A 23,517-nucleotide genomic window follows, 5' to 3' on the forward strand; every position below is an offset into this window, starting at 1 on the left:
TACCGGCCAGGGAGACACGCTCTCTCTCTCTGCTGTATTTTCCCTCCTTTTCTGCCTGGCCGCTGGCTCAGCTCCAGTCCTGTTCTGCCTTTTAGCCCCATCTCTGCCTCTCTCCCCCCCTCCCGGCTTACATCTCCCCCAGCGGAGCTAGTCCGCCAGCCTGCTTCCCCCCTGGCTGCCTCTGTGGAGCTCACTGCTATATACTGCTATACCGCTTCCCAGTACCGTTCTGCCTCCCGCTCTGCTCTGCTCTGCGAGAGAGAGAGAGAGAGAGAGAGAGAGAGAGAGAGAGAGAGAGAGAGAGAGAGAGAGAGAGAGAGAGAGAGAGAGAGAGAGAGAGAGAGAGAGAGAGAGGGGGGGGGGGATAGAGGGAGGGGGAGAGTGAGAGGGAGAGAGAGAGCGAGAGAGAGGGGGCTGCATTCTTCATCCAACTGCTGCATTCTTCCATTTCTCTTTGTATCTATATTCCTCCCTGGCTCTCTCTCTCTATCTATCTACCTATATGTTTCTGTCCTTCCATCTGTCTTCTGTGGACAGCAGCAGAGAGGGGAACAGCCGGAGGGGGACAGGTCCAACCCTGAGAGCACCTGAAGGAATATTTCTACCCTCCTCTCCTCTGGTTCCCTCCCTCTCTGTTCATTCCCGGGACGAGGAGAGTGCAGAGGAGGAGAGAAGAGGGAGGGACTGCAAGGGCTGAGAACATAGGACCTGACGAGAGAGTGCGTCTGCCTTACTGCTGCACTGGCTCAGTGTCCCGCCACCTGACAAGCACACACACACACACACACACACACACACACACACACGCACACACACACGCACCGACGGAGGAATCACACATAGCTGGACTATCAGTGGACTGGACAGATAGAGAGATCAACAAACGGGCACGCAGACAGACAGACAGACAGACAGACAGACAGACAGACAGACAGACAGACAGACAGACAGACAGGTGGTGTCATGGCATCGGTGGACAGTTCGAGTGTCTCCAGTCGGCTGAGATCAGGGGATCTGCTTCATGCTGGTCTGGCAGTGACACTGCTGCTCGGTGAGTTGTCATACTTTCTCAGTCTATACATCTAACTCTCTCTCTCTCTCTCTCTCTCTCTCTCTCTCTCTCTCTCTCTCTCTCTCTCTCTCTCTCTCTCTCCCTCCCTCGCTCCTTCTGACACTTCTCATATAGCTCTTTCTCTCTGTCTGTTCTGCTGCATGCCAGCATGCTTTTGAAATCCTTCTATTCCTTCACACCTTCCTCTGATCCCCCCCCCCCCCATACACCACGTATCCCCCTCTATCAGCTAGTTAATGCTCATCTCGGATTGGTTGGTACTGGCTATAGGGTCAGCCCAGTTAACCCTACCATGTTATGGTTCTTATTTTACCACTCTATAATTTTCCCCTTATATCATAACTCCCTTTTATTGTATCTCTCCACCCCCCTCCTAAATTTTGGCGCTTTGAGCGCCACAAACTGGGTGCCATTCAGCTCCATTGTATTGGAGTGACGGCAGACATCTCTATGGCAGATAGAGACATAACTAGGTGAGTTACACCAAAACAATCTGGATGGATAGATAGCGCTCCGGGTAAAGGGGGGAAATGTGTTGTTTTTTCATTTATTTTACGTGGACTGCCCCTTTAAGGTGAGCTGAACTGGAGTTGATTGTTGGTTGTCTGTCTGACTGACAGACCTGTTTGATTGTCAGCTGCGCGATCGATGGCTTTTACAACACCAGCTAATTTGCCCATTGGCTGGTTGGCTGGTTTGTTGACACGTGTTTTGTGTTGACCATTCAACGGAGTGATCTCATGTTGTACAGTAATTGCTACATTGCAGTCTCACACCTCAAACCTGGCTGCCGCACATGTTATGACACATACCAGTAACTGGGGCTGTATCAACAAAACCTCTATGGAAATGAACCAGACCTTACTAATGCCTGCTTATTATTACATGCTCTTGGCTAGGGTTCCCTGGGATTTCCTTAAAGGGCATTCCATCCCGACAGTCATGCATCTGAATTAATTGTGTACCTAATTGATTCCCCATGTAGGATTTACGGTCTTTGGTTAGTTGGATATTTGGCTATAATTGCTGGTATTGATTTAGGTTCCTAAAAGCCCTGCATGCACCTGGAGGTATATAAAGCACGTTGTTAGCATGGCTTCCCCCGTAGTTTCCCCTCTGCTGAGGCTCATGGCCATTCTATCTCTTCATCTTCATCATCATAATTTTAATTCATGCAACTCTAGGATTCGGTGTCCTATTGTGGAATGACATCACTCAAAGAGCAAACTCACAGTGTCATTAATTCAGTATCCCTCGAACTGAATGAAAGCGGGGCGAGAACGTGTGCAGTAAGTGGATATGTGTGTAAGATGATCCACCATCAGAGTTGTTCTGTGGTTGTAGTTTCACTCCTATTTGTAATTGTGCTTTGATCGATGTTTAGAAGGGAGCGGGGATCCCTCAGCAGGGATCATGGATGTGGTTAACGTTGAGGCTCTGCTGTTTCTTTCTGGTCAAGCTGCAAAGTTGGAATCCATCATGATATTCACAGATTATGAATCCTGTGGCCACAGATTTGCAAACCTTGCCCTCTTGGATTACAAATTCATGACCACGTAAATCCGAGGGCACAGTTTACAAATCCGTGGGCATGGATTCGTGATCCGAGGGCACGGTTTACAAATCTGAGGGCACGGTTTATACAGACTTCTAAATGGAGAGTACAGATTTCTAAACGGAGAGTACAGATTTCTAAATGGAGAGTACAGACTTCTAAACGGAGAGTACAGATTTCTAAATGGAGAGTACATATTTCTAAATGGAGAGTACAGATTTCTAAACGGAGAGTACAGATTTCTTAATGGAGAGTACATATTTGTACATGGATATTTTTTTTCTCTACTGGGGCTCTGTTGAATAATATTTTTTTTTATAAATTATTAAATTATAAAAATTATTTTTATAAAATTATAAATTCTAAGATTCTTCTCTGTCACCCCATAATCCTATATTAACAACGTTACACTAAAATCATCATTAGATCAACTCCTAAATTAACATTAAATCATCCTATTACATTGTTTACACTTCACTACACAACCAATGTTATCGTCTTCACATCAGATAAATTAATCATCGTCATAATTTATTAACATTACGTTCCTTCATACATTTATTTATAACTTTTGATCAGTTATGATTGGATTATCGTTACAGTCTTCCGCACTTTATCAATCGCTTCTTCATTTAATTGATTCAAATGTTAAATCAATCTCACAAGAATCAATCACCATGCTTTACTGCTACCTTGAACACATCCTCCTCTTGCTCTGTTGGACTAAAACCCCACCCTATTTCCTTGATCCTCCAATCACAACTATTGCTTTTCTTGTCCAAGGCAAGTGACAATTGTGATTGGAAGATTTTTTTAAAAGAGGGTGGGGGTTTGAGATATTGTCCATTACTCTCTGGGTGGAGAAAAGGGTGGTGGCATTGAAGGTTTTCCCCCTTTCCCTACAGGGCTTTGGGTGCCTTAGGGATCGGGACAGGGGGATTTTTGAGGGTTTCTTCTTAGTTGTTGCTTCAGGGCGCTCCTTGGGCCTTTAACCATGGCAACATGGGCGCTCCTTGGGCCTTTAACCATGGCACCATGGGCGCTCCTTGGGCCTTTAACCATGGCAACATGGGCGCTCCTTGGGCCTTTAACCATGGCAACAGGGGTGCGCCTTGGGCTTTTAACCATGGCAACATGGGCGCTCCTTGGGCCTTTAACCATGGCAACAGGGGTGCTCCTTGGGCTTTTAACCATGGCAACATGGGCGCTCCTTGGGCCTTTAACCATGGCAACAGGGGTGCTCCTTGGGCTTTTAACCATGGCAACAGGGGTGCTCCTTGGGCTTTTAACCATGGCAACATGGGCGCTCCTTGGGCCTTTAACCATGGCAACAGGGGTGCTCCTTGGGCTTTTGACCATGGCAACAGGGGTGCTCCTTGGGCTTTTAACCATGGCAACATGGGCGCTCCTTGGGCCTTTAACCATGGCAACAGGGGTGCTCCTTGGGCTTTTAACCATGGCAACATGGGCGCTCCTTGGGCCTTTAACCATGGCAACAGGGGTGCTCCTTGGGCTTTTAACCATGGCAACAGGGGTGCTCCTTGGGCTTTTAACCATGGCAACATGGGCGCTCCTTGGGCCTTTAACCATGGCAACATGGGCGCTCCTTGGGCCTTTAACCATGGCAACATGGGCGCTCCTTGGGCTTTTAACCATGGCAACATGGGCGCTCCTTGGGCTTTTAACCATGGCAACATGGGCGCTCCTTGGGCTTTTAACCATGGCAACATGGGCGCTCCTTGGGCTTTTAACCATGGCAACAGGGGCGCTCCTTGGGCCTTTAACCATGGCAACAGGGCGCCAGTTCCTTTTTCTCCCAGGCTTATAGAAAATGTGAAGTGGATGGTGAGAAGGGTTGAAGTTTCTCCCCTGATGGTTGTGACGTTTTCTATGGCGGCTCTTCACACAACAACACGTCCAAACCCTCTTTTAACCCATACATCAGCCTGTCAACAACACACACAAGTCAACCAGAGTGATCCTCTCAGAATGCCATAGCAACCGTCGATCTCTCTGCCCACACAACGTCAACTCCACATTCTCCATAGATGATTTCAAATTGAAAACATAAACATCCTAAATGGACCCAAGTTTATATCCTGTTGCAATGTTTGTTACTGCAATAACTGACAGGAAATACACTTGGGTCCAAACTGTTCCCTAGCAACAGAATCCCAGCGAAACCGTCCCCTAGTGTAGGCCAGAAAAACAACACCTTTTAAAAACTGTGGCCACACAATATTAAAGCAAATATGCCACATCATAGACGGTGTGAACGGTGGATAGGGAATATTGGGAAATGTGTTAGAATATTTGGTATATTATTGTGTTTGCCCAAGCATGATCCTGTCCCCGATCCAGGGAGTCTGAACACTGCGTTCCCATCAGGAATCTGCAGGATATCATCTGCTCTATATCCACTCCCAGGACTTAACTGCCTTTCACCTCGTATAGGAGCACTTTTCATATAGGAGCTACCCCCATTTGTCTGTGAATGCAACTCTCCTGAACTTTGGAGGGACTCCTTTGAATGGTATTGAATGTAACTTCCGGCTCGACCCCTCTCTCCCACTCTCGCCCGGGCCTGAGCCTGCTGAGGGATCCATCTTTTCATCACAGACTAAATGGTCATTCAGTAGAAAAGCTATTCCTTACCAACGTCTCAGCCCAAACCTTGTACTGTAACGTCTGAAATGTCAACGGTCAAATGTCACCCAAGAATGGGAATGAGCCTTTTTTTTTTCACTATTATGTCATTCTTACTCATGACACTGGGGGTTTATTCACTTGAACAGTGAAACTATTGTGAAACTAGAATTGGTGCTCTTTGCAGCACATATGTCCGTGGCATGCTATATAGTGGGTCATATAACTAGTTCCCCCCAATGAATGGATGATGAGTGGCATGTACATACGTTTCACATTGTCTCTTGTGGCCTTTTGATTCAAAGTCCCTCATTGGAATTGATCATTTTAAAGAAGAGATTGGACACCTTCTGATCATGTGTTTAATATTGTCTGTTTTCATTGAAATGTGAAGACATTTTCAAAAAATAATTGTATATGTGCTCTCACTGTTTTTGTTTTAAGTTGTTTTAATGTTGTTCTATATGTGAACATGTTCTGTATGCTGCCTTCTTGGACAGCGCCCACTTCAAAAAGCTGCATATGCTATTTTAATATAACACACATAGCCTTTTTTGAGGCTTTTTTGCCATGAATTTCATTAACCTTCATTTAACCAGGTTAGATCCATTGAGACTAAAATGCCTTTTCCAAGGGTGACCTAGCCAAGAATGGCAGCAGTATAGCTGTTTCATACAGCACACACACACACGCACGCACACACACACACACACGCACGCACGCACACACACACACACACACGCACGCACGCACACACACACACACACACACACACACACACACACACACACACACACACACACACACACACACACACACACACACACACACACACACGCATGCACGCACGCACGCACGCATGCACACACACATTAACCCTTTCACTATCACACTACAGAAGGTCAACCCTTTCACTACCACACTACAGACGGTTAACCGTCTGTAGTGTGTTAGTGAAAGGGTTAACCTTCTGTAGTGTGGTTGTGAAAGGGTTAACCATTTGTCACATAGCAGTGAAAGGGTTAACCTTCTGTATTGTTGCAGTGAAAGGGTTAACCCCTTAGTAGTGTGGTAGTTAAAGGGTTAAAAACAGATCAGCTCAAAAGCTTTACAGAAAGCATTACACAGGAAGCAATAGAATAGAATAGAATAGAATAGAATAGAATAGAATAGAATAGAATAGAATAGAATAGAATAGAAATACTTGAATTATCCCGAGGGAAATTTGACACTACAAATCGCTCACAATAAACATTTAGACAGAACAAAGTCATGAATAAGAATAACAAAACAAATTGCCTAAGAATAAGAATAGAATAAAATATACAGTAAACATATACAGTAAGTGTACAGTAAGTGTAATATTGAACAATGTTGTTTCAAAAGTAAAAGTCCAGGAAGATGGTAACTGTCACTCTGTGCTCAGTGATGCAGTGAGGCACATTGATGCATTGTAAAGTCTGATGGCTGTCGGAATGAAGGACTTCCTGTGCGATCTATCCTATGTCAGTTAAAACAATTACAAACATCAATAGAGTCTGTTTCTATAGGTTTCACCATATCTTTAAATCCATTAAGAGTGACTAGATCCTGGAGTTTAAGTTAATTTTGCAGGCAGAAAATATAAAGGCCTTCTTTCCTAATTAAGTCCTTTTTCCAATAGTGTCCTGAGACAGTAGCCCATGTTTGCCATGTTTTCTGGTTAACCTTCATAATTAACCTGCATATTTATATACTGTAAGCCCTAATCATGATGCCGTTATGATCTTTTACAACAAATCAACTGTGAAACCGGCGTAGCAAGGTGATGGAGGGGAGGAGGGTTGTAGGTACAGTGAACACAACACTTTAAAAATGTATTTGACATTGATTGTTAAAGGTGACCTGCACACAAATGAGTAAAAAAAAGAAAGAAAGATAATGAAAGACCTGTCAGTACAATTAAACACAGAAACAGCAATCGTTAATGTGTGGGTTGGGGTAAAGATTTCAGGTAAAGATTTTTTCCCTCACAATTCAAATATTGAAAAACGTGCCGCATTAGAAGGAAAGAATGTCCAACAAAATTTTACATGAACGGTCTCAGTTCAACTTTCCCCGAGCGTCCCTTAGGGATACTGCTACTATATTGTGATCAGTATTGCAGTATGCCAAATTCTGTAGGCCATGACACATTTTAAGCCTGTTTAGACTCAATTATGCTCATCAGCACTTTTCACTAGGTACTCACTCCTCATAGTCCACTGTTACAGTATCTACAGATTGTATCCCCGCTGTCAATCCCCATCCCTATTGTGAGCAATAATTGCCATTTGTTTGTGTAGTCTACTATGTATACAGTATTTTATTTTATTATATATTTTTTTCATTTAGCAACTTATCATGCTAACAAGTAAACAAAACACAAGGCTACCAAGTGGATACATTTGGCATTTCAGCAGCAATATCCATTGTTATCTAAAAGTGCTGTGTCACAATTAGCCTGCTACTGATTAGCCTACTACTGAGTCACTAAGTAACACTCACCAATAGGTCACTCTTGGAGAAAGGGATCATAACCTCCCTTTAACCCTAAGCGTCTACTTTACTACGCTGAGAACTGCCTCTGTACATTTACCCCCCCCCCCCCCCCGCAATTATCATAACTTGTCAGTTATTACGGTTACTAATGTGAGGACTATTCCAACTATGGCATATATGCAGTTCCCACTGTGCAATGTGAGTAATGTGGTCATTATGCGGTGTGAATGTGAGGGACTGTCGACACCTTCCCGCCCATCCCTCCCTCCCTCTCTCCCTCCCTGCCTCCCTCCCCCTCTCCCTCTCTCCCTCCCTCCCTGCCTCCCTCCCTCCCCAAGGATTTCCTGATTGAGTTCCTTAGCTGTCGGTGTAATTCTCTGTCCCTCCGTCATTCTGTCACCTTGAAAAGGGCATTTCCCTTCACTCCTATCCCTCCCTCCTGACTCCCTCAATATCCTCCTCCTCCCTCTCCTCTGTCACTCTCCCCCTACTGCTCTCCATTCCTTTCTCCCTCCCTCCGGACTCCCTCAATCTTTTTGTCCTCCTCCTCCTCCTCCTCCTCCTCCTCCTCCTCCTCCTCCTCCTCCTCCTCCTCCTCCTCCTCCTCCTCCTCCTCCTCCTCTATCAATCTCCCCACACTGCACTCCATCCCTCTCCCCCTCCGTCAGGACTCTCTCAATCTCTTCTTCCTCCTCCCTCCTCCTCCCTCCTCCTCTTCCTCCTCTTCCTCCTCTATCACGCTCCCCAAACTTCTCTCCATCCATCTCTCCCTCCCTCCTGACTCCGTTGCGTTACCCCCTGTCAGTCTGGGGAGGGTGTCTACCACATGTCTCCTCTGTCGGTTTGGGGAGGGTGTAGACTACCACATGTCTCCTCTGTCGGTTTGGGGAGGGTGTAGACTACCACATGTCTCCTCTGTCGGTCTGGGGAGGGTGTAGACGACCACATGTCTCCTCTGACGGTCTGGGGAGGGTGTAGACCACCACATGTCTCCTCTGTCGGTTTGGGGAGGATGTAGACGACCACATGTCTCCTCTGCATGCATTAAAGCATTCCGTCTCCAGACGGATTTCCGTCAATTTGATTGGGGAGATCCGTCCATTTGATTCGCAGTCTGACGGAAGTATTTGCATGATTTGTAGATGCATACAGATTGAAACAAAATTGAGCCAATCAGAGGCGCCAAATATGGAAAAGGGCTTTTTTTTTCTATCGCGCCAAGCAGTCATCATCACTCAGCGACTCGAGAGACAGGTCGCCTTTTTTGCAGCCTCACGCGTCAACTGCTTGTTTACCAACGTCACAGCCACCACGCTGCTTGCACTCGCTGCTATATACCGATTAGCTAACGTTAGCTTAATAGCGTCTGTTAAATGGAAGGAGTAAGCCGGCCACTAAAAAGAGAACCCACCGCGGGGTTCTCAGATGAAAAGGATCAGCGGGACCACCTAACAAAAAGTTTCGAGAGGAGAGGACGTTTGAAGAGACTGGCTAGGCAGCGCTACTGGGGGCTGTAGTGGTGAGTTAACTTGTTCCGTGTGCCGCAACGATGTCAAAAAGAAAAACAGAAACAACACGTTTGTCATTGTCGTGTTACTTCACAGTACAATATGTGAGTCCCCTGCTGTGGTTGTGAGTATACGTTTATTAGCTTAACTCCGTAGCAACATCACACAGGTGTATCTGTAGACAGTCTCCTCCCCACCGTATATATTCTCTCTGTCAGGATCTATGGGTAACATTACTGTATATTTGCATATCGTATATGTCACAAATGTAACAGTACTATATACCTGTAGTATGTCCCTATGCCATAAATGTCATGATGTCAATGTCATGCATGTCATAAATGTCACTGAATTGAAAATGGGGGACCCTGATGATGTAAACAAGACAAACGTCTTTCTCTGGTCTGCATCCCCTTAACAATTGTGTGTATTGAGCCATACTGTATTGTACCCATTCTGCAATCGGTTAAATATTGATTGATTGTTATAACGGATTGCAGAATGGGTACAATACAGTACAGCTCAATACACACAATTGTCAAGGGGTTGCAGACCAGAGAAAGACTTTCCTCTTTACATCAGGGTCCCCCATTTTCAATTCATCATAACATATATGACATACATGACATACAGATAGATAATACTGCTACATCTATACATTTATGACGTACCAGATTTACACAGTATTGTTTGTGATACAATAAGAGTCTAAAAAAGAGAGCATATACATTTGACGAAGAAACTGTACATTGGAGGAGGTTGGGTGGAGGGGGGGGGGGACTGTACATTGGAGGTGGTTGGGGAGGGAAGGGTTGGGTAGGCGGGGTGGGGGGGTAACTGTACATTGGATTATCGACGAAACCGAAACAAGTAGGCTCCCTTAAAACGCCAACGCTATTAAAAAGAAATACAGTGGAGGTTAAAATAAGAATATGACTTGGCCTGAAAAAAATTTCAGTCAGGAGATTTTTTTTTGCTTTAATCCCTGCCTCTGTCGGTCTGGGGAGGGTGTAGATGACCACATGTCTCCTCTGTCGGTCTGGGGAGGGTGTAGACAACCACATGTCTCCTCTGTCGGTCTGGGGAGGGTGTAGACTACCACATGTCTCCTCTGTCGGTCTGGGGAGGGTGTAGACCACCACATGTCTCCTCTGTCGGTCTGGGGAGGGTGTAGACTACCACATGTCTCCTCTGTCGGTCTGGGGAGGGTGTAGACTACCACATGTCTCCTCTGATACATGTGGAGTCACCAGCCGCTTCTTTTCACCTGAAAGCGAAGGGTTTCACTGGGAGAGCATAATGCGCAGAGGTTCACGCTATCGCCCTCCAGATCCCCTCCTTGCTGAACAGGCTAATGCAGCGACTAGGACTTATACCCTCATCCCACAAACACTGACAAGGAGGACACAAGACGGGAGGTACCGTTGTAGGGAATTTAACCCAGGACTCTGCACTGGTAGGCAAGTGGTTAGACCTCTACACATTACCCAGACCTCCTCCCTTCAATTCGCTCTCTGTTCTCTTCCTACTGTATAGACCTTTTATAACTTGACAACATACAAATTCTAAATAGGACCCTTTGTACTTCCTGTTGCAGTGCAAGGAAACTATAAAAGAAGGAAGGGTCATCACGTCAGAATACCAGCACTCTATGCTCTGCTTGGTGCCAGACTGTGGTGCCATTTCTAGTGAAGCCTTTTAAGTAACTCATTGACTGCCACGCTGTTTTCCCATCTTTACTCCCTGGTGCCAGCGTTATTGACCATTTTCACGATGTTTGCGGACCCATCGTATATTCTATATTATAGCTATGGAGACAATAGTATGGCTAATTTGACAGGCACTATTTATAGTCCAACATGGACAAACCAGTTCATTTCTACATACTTTCGTTTGTGCGCTATTCGACTCTAAACATCGCCCTGTTTCAAAATAATCCAGTCTTGTTTTCTAGATAGTGAGATATGACGTGTTATGCGCAAATCGTTCGGGTTGCTCGCCTGAAACCTATATTATTTCCAAATCAAAGATATATATACCAATATACATGTTTCTTCACAAAATCATCAAGGGGGGGAGGGGTCATTGTACAAAGCTGCGATCGTTACCAAAAGCATGTTTTAGGTTCAGTAAAATACGACACTGTAATCAATACAAAAGCATGTTTTAGGTTCGGTAAAATAGACTTAAAATAGACCTTACCTTAGTCAGAAGGTACTCCAAAATGAATAATACCAGTAGTTCCATCGCGATCGCCATTAGTCGCGTGCATTGGGTCTGGCCTATAATACAAGAAACAATAGGTTTCAGGCGAGCAGATCTGCGACAGATAGCTGTGTGCTGATTCACTTTGAGGGGGAGGGGATTCCTGCAGCCGGAGGTACCTCAGTACTGAAAGACAACTGAGAGACCCAGTTCAAAAGGTAGGCGATACTGCCACCTGTCGGGATTCGATCTTCATTGCAATTATAACATAGGCAGCAGTGCCAGTCGGAAAATGGGGAATCGGAAAAAAGGATCAAACCCCGAGAAATCTCGGGTTTGGCGGTCAACAGTTGGATTCGAAACCAGAGAAATCTCGGGTTTGGCGCAGGAAGGGTTAATAAGCATAAAATGCTAAATAACACAAGCCATCGGAGGAAATATACATCAACCAATATATCAAACGTTAGCTACTTAACAAGGCAACAAATTGCCAATGATTCTGACATCCAAGGTAAGTAAATAAGCTGTTCGAATGACCATAAATGGTTATGGTCATAAACGAGGAGATGGTGATCCCATTCAATTCAATGTCGGCCGAACTGAAAGTCTCCACACTTGCTACACAGTGACGTGATGACCCTTCCTTCTTTTATATTTTCCTTGGTTGCTGACAGGTAATAAACAGGCGCCAAAGCTGTTCCTCTAACTAACAGAATGGGTTCTGAAAAGGTCTGTAACACTACGTGTGTTCCATTCCCCCCACAGAGCGGCTAGGCTCCAGATAGAGCTTCCCTTTTAAAGACCGCAGGAATATGTAGCCTACTGCAGTTTCTGTGTGGGATGTCGTCCGTGAGTACACTTGCTATATGTGTTACAATTGTACACAACGTGTATCACATATGTTTTTAACACATCTTGTGTTAAAAACGACGCGTTAACGTGCTTAGAATTCAGGGTTCTCTGTGTCATTAGGAAGGGTGTGAGTGGCTGTTTTAAGTGTGAAAATTGTATATATAGTTGCATGCTTTTATTTGTTATTTGTATTATCATTGGCTGATCTAGCCTACATTTTAAATTGACTGTGACCCAATTGTTAGCTATCGTGTCATCTCTCTCTCGTTCTCTCTCTGTCGCTCTCTCTCATCTCTCTCCCTCTCCCTCTCTCGCCCTCCCGATGCTCTCATTGCTACTTCCTCTATCACTCCATCTATACCTCTCCATTCATCTCTCACAACCCCATCCTCTCCTTCATCCCATGTCCATCCTAGTCACTCTTTCCTTTACTTCTCATCCCTCTCTTCTGTTTCTCTTCCCCACTTTTCTTCTCTACATTTTATTATTTTCTATTTTCTCATCCCTCCCATCTCTCTCCTCTCTCCCATCTCTCTCTTTTTCTCTCACCCTCCCTCCTCCCTCACATCTCTCTTCTCTCTCTCATCTCTCTCGCCCTCCCTCCTCCCTCCCTCCCTTCTCTTCTCTCTCTCTCTCTCTCTCTCTCTCTCTCTCTCTCTCTCTCTCTCTCTCTCTCTCTCTCTCTCTCTCTCTCTCTCTCTCTCTCTCTCTCTCTCTCTCTCAAGGGTCTCAAGGGAGTTCAGTCAGAAGCACATTAACCCTTTCAGCCCTGGCCTACTTTATGCAATACTACTCACCTTGACTGTCATTCAAGGACACACATTTATAAGCTCGTACACATGTACACCCACACATGTTCGTACGCGCATGCACACGAACGCACACACAAATGCCAGTACATAGACACAGACAGTTCAGGTCCCCGCACTCCCATTAGGTTCAGTGATTCTGATATCGATGTTGTCCAACTGGGGCAAAGAGATATCTGATAGTGGAGCTAAAAATACCATCACGTCAGCCTTGTACAGTACACACCAGCGCATGCAGATACACACACACACGCACGCACGCACGCACGCACGCACGCACGCACGCACGCACGCACGCACGCACACACACACACACACACACACACACACACACACACACACACACATTATTTTACACAGATGTACAGTATGTGACAGTATGTAAAAGGCATTATGTTCATAAGCATGATACAGACATTGTCATCGTGTCTGTATCTCTAGTTTGTTTTGCGGTTGTTGGGTTTTTGAGGTCACGTTTTAATTGAGAGAGTAGAGGGGAGAGGAGGAGAAGGAGGAGAGCAGAGATAAGGTAAAGGGGGGAGAAGAGGTAAAGAGAGAGGGTGGGAAGTTGAGAGGAGAGGGGAGGAGAGGGGAAGGAGAGAGGTGTGAGCTCTATTTCTGGGTGTGGGAATGGACTTCTAGATATGAGATATGACTCCACGCCTTCCTGGTTTACATGAGTGCACTAAGCTCCTGCTTGTGTTTGGTGCTACGATGCATTTCTAAATATTTAAAAGGGAATACCACTCAATGTGTCTCCGAATAGTGGTTAGTGGTAGAGTATGAAACAAACACAGCTGGGGGTTAGCTGTTTGATTCCAATTCTGGCCACCCATATTAAAAATAAATAAATACATGAAAAAAAATATTAATCTGTCTCCTATATTCATTGTTTTTGGAGTGCATACAAGTTGTACATCTTGATGGCATCACTTGTTCAAGTAGGCTATTGGTTCTCTGACTCTTTTTTTTTTAAAGTTAAATTTTTTTTTATCCAGCTAAATTAATTAAATATAAATGATTGAGTGGTATCTCTCCATTGCTAAATTCTCATTGAGAATAATTATAAATAGCCAGAGGGAACTCCACTTTAGAGCCCAATATGTGACTATAAATGGAAGGTATACAGTAAAGTGAATGTTTTATGGCCCCAGTATCTCAGAAATGTAAACTTACTACACAAACTGAAAAATAAATGTACATGAATAATAGTAATAGTAATGATAATATTATTATTATGTATAATAATAATATTTTCATTATAAAGTCCATTGCCTATACATTACCCACAATGTATGAACTTTGAACTCTGTTGCTTATACTCAATGTATACCTGCCTACTGCGTTCACTGTCTACAACTGCCTCTACACTGTAATCATAACTAAATAGATATATATTTATACATTTATATTTACCTCATATCCATATATGTCTGAATATGTCTGAATATAATCCTTTATACCTATACACCTGCATATAACCCATATGACCCATGTATGATAGCATGTACAATAATGCTGCATATACTGTATATATATACATACATACATACAGTATATGCAGCATTATTGTACATGCTATATATATATAGCCTGGTGGTGTTCAGGCTCGAAACGGGTTCAAAACAAACAAATTCAAGTTCCACACAAGCAACAATTTCAATAAATAAAATATATGTATTGATTAGGAGCACAAAGTCTGATGGGCAATTAGAGTAGTCGAATAACAGTTCAGGGTCAAAACACGTATCAGGCTCTCGTACAAAAAGGGAATGTTCAATATGCAGGGTTTGTCTTCCGGTCCAGGGTCAGTTTCACAGGGGGGGTATCTCAGCCAGTCTAGGGTCCAGTACCACGAACACCTTCTCGCTTCACCTCTCCTCACAACTACCTCTCACCTCACAAACTCCGTATATCACTCTCTCTCTCTGCTCTCTGCTCCTTCCTCACCTCCACTCAACTCTACTCTGTCTTTCCTAGGGTTTTATGCTATGTGTGTCATGGTGTGTGTGTGTGTGGGATGTGGGTGATCACGTGGTGCTCAGGTGTATTCTATCAGTCCTAATCAACTCCTTAACACATTGACTGCCACGCTTCTATCCATCAATGTATGATCACTGCCACCAGTCTAAGCCTATGGAGATGTTCACCTTCTTTGCAGGGCTATAACTTTTTTAATTGTATTGCTAAATTGACATTACTATGGCCCATCCAACATCGATTATCTATCGTTCAAGATGTAGGAACGTTATACTTTTTTATTCATAGATTCTTCCAAAAATACCGTCTAGAATATAAGAATATATGTTTTTATCGTTTTCTGCAGTAATTCCTAGAACGTGAGTTATAGGCATAAACGCATATATAGATTATCAACTGCTGTTTGTTGCCGATACACGCTATATTAAAATGTTCAACTGTACATGATCCTAAACGTTATGACTCATCATGCACGGATGAACGGGGGGGGGGGGTCGTTTATAATTCCGTGATCGTCAGTAAATGCTTTATGTAGTATGGGTTGATTTATTGATCAGATGGTTTGTAAATAAAGAAATGTACAATCGCCTTGAAAATAACGTTACTGTCCTCTTACCGTTCGCCGATGAGACTGGACGAAAAAGATCCCACTTATTTGACGTCGATCGATTAGATCCATTTCCGGTTTGTATGGCGCAATAAACGCCCAAATCATATCAATTATTGAGTTATGGCAGCGATCCATATACACGGATGTGTGTCTAGAGCAGTGATGCCAGTAATGCGTTACTAAGTAACGCGTTATTGTAATCTGATTACTTTTCCCCGAAAATAGTAATCTAACGCGTTAATCTTTAAAAGCCAGTAATCTGATTGCAGTTACTTGTCCAAGTGGCTGTGCATTACTATTTCGTTACTATCTCATCATAAATTCATAATGCAGGCGGAATGCAGTATTTTATTTCGTTTTCGACAGTCAAAAATACATTTTGAGCTGTTTTTCTTTTGGGAGTGACGTGGTGTGGCAGTGAAAGGGTTAAATACAAGAATGTGTCCCGCGGCGTGACTGGTCCCTCTGTCTGTGAGTGACTCTGCTTTTGTCCAATCACATTCCCCATCCACAGTCTGCGAATCAGAGGCAGAGTAGGGCGGGTCTTCACAGCACGTCATGTGACATATGCGCCAATCGTGTGACAGCAGGGCTCCGTCGTCGGAGAATTCCACCCCAAAACGCTTGGCAAAATTAAAAGTGATACCGCAAGATGACTTTTGCGGTTTCTGTTCAGAATTCCACCCCAAAACGCTTGTCTAAACGTAGCCTCAGTCACTACTTCACGGCGGAGGAAACAAAATACTGTCTACCGCTAAAAACAGCACATCCAATTGCATTGAAAGCATCTGGAATCACAACACTAGCCGACGCTTCGACTAGGTACAGGAGGGTTGATGGTGGCAGAGCAAAAGCTCTTATTTGCCAGATTTACAGTTAATTTACATGTTAAAGAGAGACTGATTGTATGTTTATAGAGAGACATTTATAAAAACAATTTAATAGTTACAGTTGATATAATTGAATAGTTCAGCCTGCATTTGTTAGATGTGATACACTGGTTTTGTAAAACCACTGGCTGGCTGCTCTAATGCTGTGAGCATCATAGACTGTTGCTTTACCATACTTGATGGTACAGAAGCTGAAGCACTAGTTTAACAATTTACGTTATGTGCAGAGAAACAAGTTAAAAACAATTTATGCACTTTCAATAAAGCGTTTAAAAAAAACTGTTGGGGGAACGACGACGACTTCGTAACCTAGTTACTTTCAAAGTAACTAAGTTACTCTGATAATCAAGTAATCAGTAAAGTAACTTAGATTACTTTTTAAAGGAGTAATCAGTAATCAGTAATCAGATTACTTTTACAAGTAATCTGTGGCATCACTGGTCTAGAGTCCCGCAACAATATGTGACTGCCGGACGGATTTCCCAGATGCACCGAGATCACCAGATCCATTTCCGGTTGTAACTCGCCCGATCATCCACCAGGCGGCGGTATTGAAGCGTTGCACTGTTGTGCAGAGTCCCACTGTCTCAGCAGAGGCTGGGTGGCGGAATTATGAATACCATGGCGAACTTTTTTTATATGATCTCAATAACGTCGTACGCCGTGGCTTGGCAGAATTCGCATGACCAGCAAACCCGTCGTACAACGTTTTTGATTGATTGATTGAAAAGTTTATTAACAGATGGGTACAGTACAGTACAGCTCAATACATACAATTGTTAAGAGGATGCAGACCTGAGAAAGACTTTCGTCTTGTTTCCATCAGGGTCCCCCATTTTCAATTCATCATATGACACACACGACATACAGATAGACAGTACTGCTACATCTATACATTTATGACATACCAGATTTGCAAATACAGTACTGTTTGTGATACTAAAAAAATCCAGAAAAAGAGTGTATATACATTTGACATAGAAACTGTGCATTGGAGGAGGTTGGGTAGGTGGGGTGGGGCTGTACATTGGAGGTGGGGTGGGGGGGGGGGGGGGGTTGGGTAGGGAGGACACACACTGTACATTGGAATACTGACATACATTTGACATAGAAACTGTACATTGGAGGAGGTTGGGTAGGTGGGGTGGGGTTGGGTGGGGCTGTACATTGGAGGTGGGGGGAGGGGGGGTGGGTAGGGGGGGGGCACTGTACATTGGAATACTGACAAAGCCATGCTTGGTCTTTATTGTACAACTGGGTTAGGACATTTGTAGGGACAAGTTTTAAATTGCAGTCTCCCGTAGGTGTTCTTTGAGAGTGCTTTTGAAGGTGGGTAGTGATTCACATTCCTTTACAGCTTTTGGTAGGGCGTTCCACATTGATGTGGCATAATTGCGAAACGTGTTTAGTCCCTTGTTTGAGCCGAATCTGGGTTTTACATGATTTGTGGAGCTCCCTCTGGTGTTGTGATCGTGGTATTCACTGACCTTTGGGAAGTATTTTGACATGTACATGGGTACCTTGGTCGTGTAGTGTATCTTGTAGACCAGGCCCATTGCAAGTTGCTGTACTCTGTCTTCTACTCTAAGCCATCCTAGGTTGGCAAAGTGTGCAGGGGTGAGGTGGGTTCTAGGAGTCAGGTCAAGCAGTAGTCTGACTAGTTTGTTTTGAGATGTTTGTAATTTGGTTTTTAGGGCCTTTGAGGTGCTTTGGTACCATGAGGTGCAAGCATAGTCGTAGTACCCTTGAATGAGTGCTCCTGCCAGAGTCTTCAGGGTATTCTTGTTTACCAGAGAGGAGATCCGGTACAAGAATCGAGTTCGTTGGTTGACTTTTTTTATTACATTGGATGCCATTTTGTCACAGGAAAGATTAGCCTCTAGGATGGAACCCAGGTAGGTAATTTCATCTTTCCTTGTGACAATATTGTCACCCACTGTAACTGAGAAGCCGTCGGTCTTGCTGAGTTTGTTATTTGAACCGAAGAGAATGGACTCTGTTTTGCCCATGTGTAATGATAGTTTGTTGTCGGCAAGCCATATGCAGATTTTGCCTAGTTCCGAGCTGAGGGTTTTTTCAACCTGTAACTTGTTCTTGTCAGAGACCAGCAGGGCTGAGTCGTCCGCAAACAGGAACAAGTTGCAGTCACAAGCTGACAACATGTCATTTGCATAAATTAGGAACAATAGTGGTCCTAGTATGCTTCCTTGTGGAACACCACAGTTCACTGTGAGGGGGGGGGGGGATAGGGTACCGTTTACCTCCACCATCTGTTCTCTCCCCTCCAGGTAGGATTGTATCCAGCTCAAAACCAATTGCTTTTAGCTTGTCAATCAGAATTGTGTGATTGACAGTGTCGAAGGCCTTTTGTAGGTCTAGCATGACCATGCCGCAGTATTTGCCCGCGTCCACCTCTTGCTTGATGTGGTCGTTCAAATAGAGAAGGCATGTGTCAGTGGAGTGGGATGTTCTGAAGCCAGATTGGAATTCGTAGATTAGATTTTTATCCGCGAGGTACTTTTCGACCTGTTCGTATACTATTTTTTCCATGACTTTCGAGATGGATGTAAGGATAGAAACAGGGCGGTAGTTGCCTGGGTCTAATTTGCTGCCCTTTTTGTGCAGGGGTGTTACTCTCGCTATTTTGAAGTCCTTGGGGACGTGTCCCTGTTTTATGGAGAGGTTTATTATGTGTGTGATGACTGGGGTGATGGCGGCTGCTGAGTCTCTGAGGAATTTGGAGGGGATGTTGTCATGGCCAGTGGCCTTGTTCGGTTGGAGGGCACTCAGTTTATTGAGTACCTCATCTGTAGTTACCATTTCCAGTTTGAAATCGTCTTTGTGGACGCCTAGGTTCTTGTAGTATGCTACTATGTGTTCTACCCCATATTGCCCTGAGTGGGAGGGTAGTTTGTTTACCAGTGTTGTGGCTATGTTTGTGAAGAAAGTGTTTAAGTAATTGGCTACATCCAGTTTGTCTGTGATGAGCGTGTTGTCCGTCTTTATGTTTATGTTTGAGAACCTGGTTTTAAGTTTTTTACTGCAGCCTAGTTGATTATTGAGTAATTTCCAACGTTCACATGGTTTATTTTTGTTTTCCTCAGTTTTGTCATTGATGAAATTCTTTTTTGCAGTTTTTATCATGGAGTTCTGTTTCGTAATGGATCTCGCTCAGCGTCATGACTGCACTATACTTCACTCATGCACGCGCACTGAATAAAAAATTCCACAATGTACCTTTACATCCCAACATTCGTCTGGCCACACCCCTATCAGCTTACCTTCATAAGCAGGTGTGTGGTCACCTACTCGCCTCCTTCTTCGCTTTCACCACAAGGAAGTGCCTTCGGTAGATCCCCACTTGACGAGGTTGTTAGTAGAAGAAAGTTGGAAAACAAGAGATACGTTGACATCATATCTTTATTTTCTCTCTCACTATTTTCGAGAAAATACGGCGATATTGTCTTCGTTACTGGAGTGTCTGGAAGATGATGATCATTCTACACCTCCACCGGTTTTTTCGTATTAGGAGCTCACGCCGCTGACATGCTTCCCAACTACAATCCTGCTTGCTGCGGCTGGATGGGGTAAGACCCTCCAGCAACACAGCTGGACTGTAGGACGCACCGACTGTGGGTTCCAGGTTGGGTATGTACTGTTTTGATTGCGAGCTCTGGTTGTTGTTGATGCTATGGGGGTTAGCTAACAATTTACGAAACGCCGACCCCAGGCTAAGGTCCTCTGCTCGGCTTAAAACGGTGGTCGGAGGATCTTGGCCTGATGCCCATGATGACTAATCTAGTGGCCCGCGCTAGGTTCTGGTGATCCCAGGATTCTAGAGCGGATGCTTCTCTGTCCCGTGTAGGCCCCATCTTACATATACAAATGAAAGTTTACCCTAACGAGGAAATGTGGGCATAAGATCTTCTTTATCGGAAGTTCCATGCTCAAAGGGCCCTGTGTGTGTCTGGATCACCATTGAAACTGTGTTCTGACATCTCTTTTTCTTTTCCCTGTTAGGGAAGGGATTGGGACAGCGGCCTGTCTGAAGTGTAGCTTGTTATGTCATTGTATACAGTTCAGGTGATAGCTGTTAGCTTGCGTGCTAGTTATGGGCTACTGCCAGTCAGCTGTTAGCCGCGCAGCTGTTAGCTGCGGCGTTAGCTTGCTGTGTTTACCAGGCTGGTATACGTTAGCTTGTTGCTATCAGCCGATCGGCTGTTAGCTTAATGCTACACTGTTGAACATTCTGAGACTATAACATGCTTTAAACACTCTGACTACGATGTCATCTTTGACAGAGGATATTAGTCGAACCTACCGGGAGCCCGGCCGGCAAGGACTGCGTCAACAAGGAGAACCGTAGCGGCGGGGTGGAGCAGCGACGCTGCCCGTGTCGTCAACACAGGAATGCTGTGTTTACTATCGGTGCCCTGTTAGCCACTGCAGTTCGCTTGGTCTGCGCTCACGGTAGGAAAGGTCCCGACCAGACCTTAAAACGCGTCTTCTTCCTTCCCTTCTAATGTTTTGTAATAACGATGTTTTCCAAAACGGGTGTTGCTGCAATACATTTAGGATACGACGCGAGTTGTGTGTGAATTGTCTTGTCACTGGTATTAGCTTCTCCATGCAAATCGGGTTTTTTGTTACATATGTAAAAATGATCTGGTTTGTTGTGTTGAGAAACATCATGTGTGTTCATGTACCGTGTACTCACAACTAAGGGGGTTATTTAACCTATAAAGCTATGCTTAGTGACATATGAGTGAAGAATGAATTCTTTTCTCAGCCTGTTTCAAGTTTCAAGTTTCAAGTTTCTTTAATAGTTGTCATACAGAAGTACAGAATACTTTTATACAAAATGCTTCTTACTGTTACGCTCCAGAGACTGTGCTAGACAAGATAAGTATCAATAACATAGTATAGCATGTAAATTAGAAGTAGAAAATGAGGTCACAGTGTTCAGTATAGACATATGTACAATGTTCGATGCAGAATAGACGTAACTGAGTTACCATATAATATACAATACTATGCAGTGTACTAATATACAATACTATATAGTGCAAAGCAGAAATGGGATGAGGTACAATTTAGGTACAATTTACAGTAAGGTGTAAGGTGTACGAGTTGTAGTGCAATCCTTTATCAATAAATATAAAGTGTGGGGAGTGGGTGCTACAGTGTGTTTGTTTAAAGTAAGTGTGTGCTATAAAGTGTGGGGAGTGGGTGCTACAGTGTGTTTGTTTAAAGTGAGTGTGTGCGTGTGGATGTGTGTGCTATGTGCGTTTGATGGTTGTTGTGTAGTGTTCATTGTTCGTTGAGCAGCCTGATGGCCTGGGGATAGAAGCTTCTTCTGAGTCTTTCTGTGCTCGCCTTGAGACTCCGGTATCGCTTGCCTGACCGCAGCAGTTCAAAGAGGCAGTTGTTCGGGTGACTGGAGTCCTTAATGATTCTCTTAGCCTTGCCCCTGCACCGCTTGTTGTAAATGTTCTGGAGGGTGGGGAGCCCCCCTCCAATTGTGCGTTCGGCTGAACGCGTCACTCTTTGTAGTCTGCTTCGGTCTTGTGCAGTGCTATTCCCAAACCAGGAGGTGATGTTGCCAGTCAGGATGCTCTCTATTGTACATGAGTAGAAGTTCTTAAGGATCTTCTGACTGACTTGGAACTTCCTTAGGCGCCTGAGGAAGTAGAGGCGTTGTCGTGCCTTCTTCACAACACTGTCAATGTGTGTGGTCCATGTCAAGTCCTCGGATATGTAGGCTCCGAGGTACTTAAAGCTGTTCACTCTCTCAACCGGTGCCCCGTCGATGCTGAGGGGGCTGTAATCCTTGACCCCCGACCTTCTGAAGTCCACAATCATCTCCTTTGTTTTGCTGACGTTCAGGGAGAGGCTGTTTTCCTGGCACCATCCCGCCAGGACCTTGACCTCATCCAGGTAGGCCCTCTCGTCGTTTGCAGAGATCAGGCCCACCACCACTGTGTCGTCAGCAAATTTGATGATTGTGTTGCTACTCCGCTGAGCCACACAGTCGTGTGTGTACAGGGAGTAGAGGAGGGGACTCAGAACACAGCCCTGGGGGACCCCTATGTTGAGGGTGATGGATGTAATGACAATGAACAGTGTGTTCACATATTAACAGGTTTACCTGTTCAACTGGCCGTATCAAGGGTAAGGTAGGAGGGGTGTTACCCCCAGTTCCCTGGGGACTTCCCCACCCTCCTCTCAGACATGTTGTTTACAATATATTGTGTCACTGTGTTGTGGGATACGATGTAACCCTTAGCTTAGTTGCTGGGGTTGTGCTAAAACCGCTTGAGAAATATTTTCCTAAAGAAAAGATTGTTTGGTCACTTTTCGTGTGTGCTTAGCAAGGCCTGTGGTCGATACTAATCGAGAATTGTGTATTCTCTCATTATGAAAAACAGCGTTCCTCTGTAGAGTGTATTTGCCATTTTTTGTGGTGATAAAGGGTTGTGTGTGTCTTGTGATCTACAACTGGGTTAGGTTGGCCACAGAAGCACATGTGTAAGTCTGGTACCGGGGCTCTTAAGGGGGCCCTCTCTATTCTGTGTTTTTTCCTTAGTAAAAATCAGATAGCAGGTTAGACACTTCATGTAGCTGACTGTGACTGTGTCATGCTCTTTTTTGTCATTACATCGTATCATGGGTGTGGGGTCATAAAGGGGTGAACTGGTAATCCTTTCCTCCCCTTTTTTGATGGGCAGGGGTTACAACCTCCTGTCCTTCAAGGTTCCTGTCACGTTGCTGTTCGGCACGTTACAGGGTAAGAGGGGGGGGGGGGAGGGGGAGGGAGTTTCCTGGTCCCACGCCCTGGAAGATTGGGCATGTGCACTGCAGAAATTCCCC

The 23,517-nt window shown here is 44.5% G+C and overlaps 1 protein-coding gene across 1 annotated transcript in view; it reads left to right on the plus strand.

Annotated features, from left to right (window-relative positions):
* Nucleotides 1–963: 963 nt before the first annotated feature.
* scn4ba (sodium channel, voltage-gated, type IV, beta a) overlaps nt 964–23,517 on the plus strand; it is a gene marked incomplete at both ends in the record, with an annotated part of 69,603 nt that continues 47,049 nt past the window's right edge. Inside the window, one exon of the mRNA XM_084317037.1 lies at nt 964–1,051. Coding sequence (XP_084173163.1) covers nt 964–1,051 — 88 coding nt within the window. The remainder of the gene's footprint in view (nt 1,052–23,517) is intronic.

This window comes from Notolepis coatsorum (genome assembly GCF_963971535.1).
Source record: "Notolepis coatsorum genome assembly, chromosome: 1".
Lineage (NCBI taxonomy): Eukaryota > Metazoa > Chordata > Actinopteri > Aulopiformes > Paralepididae > Notolepis > Notolepis coatsorum.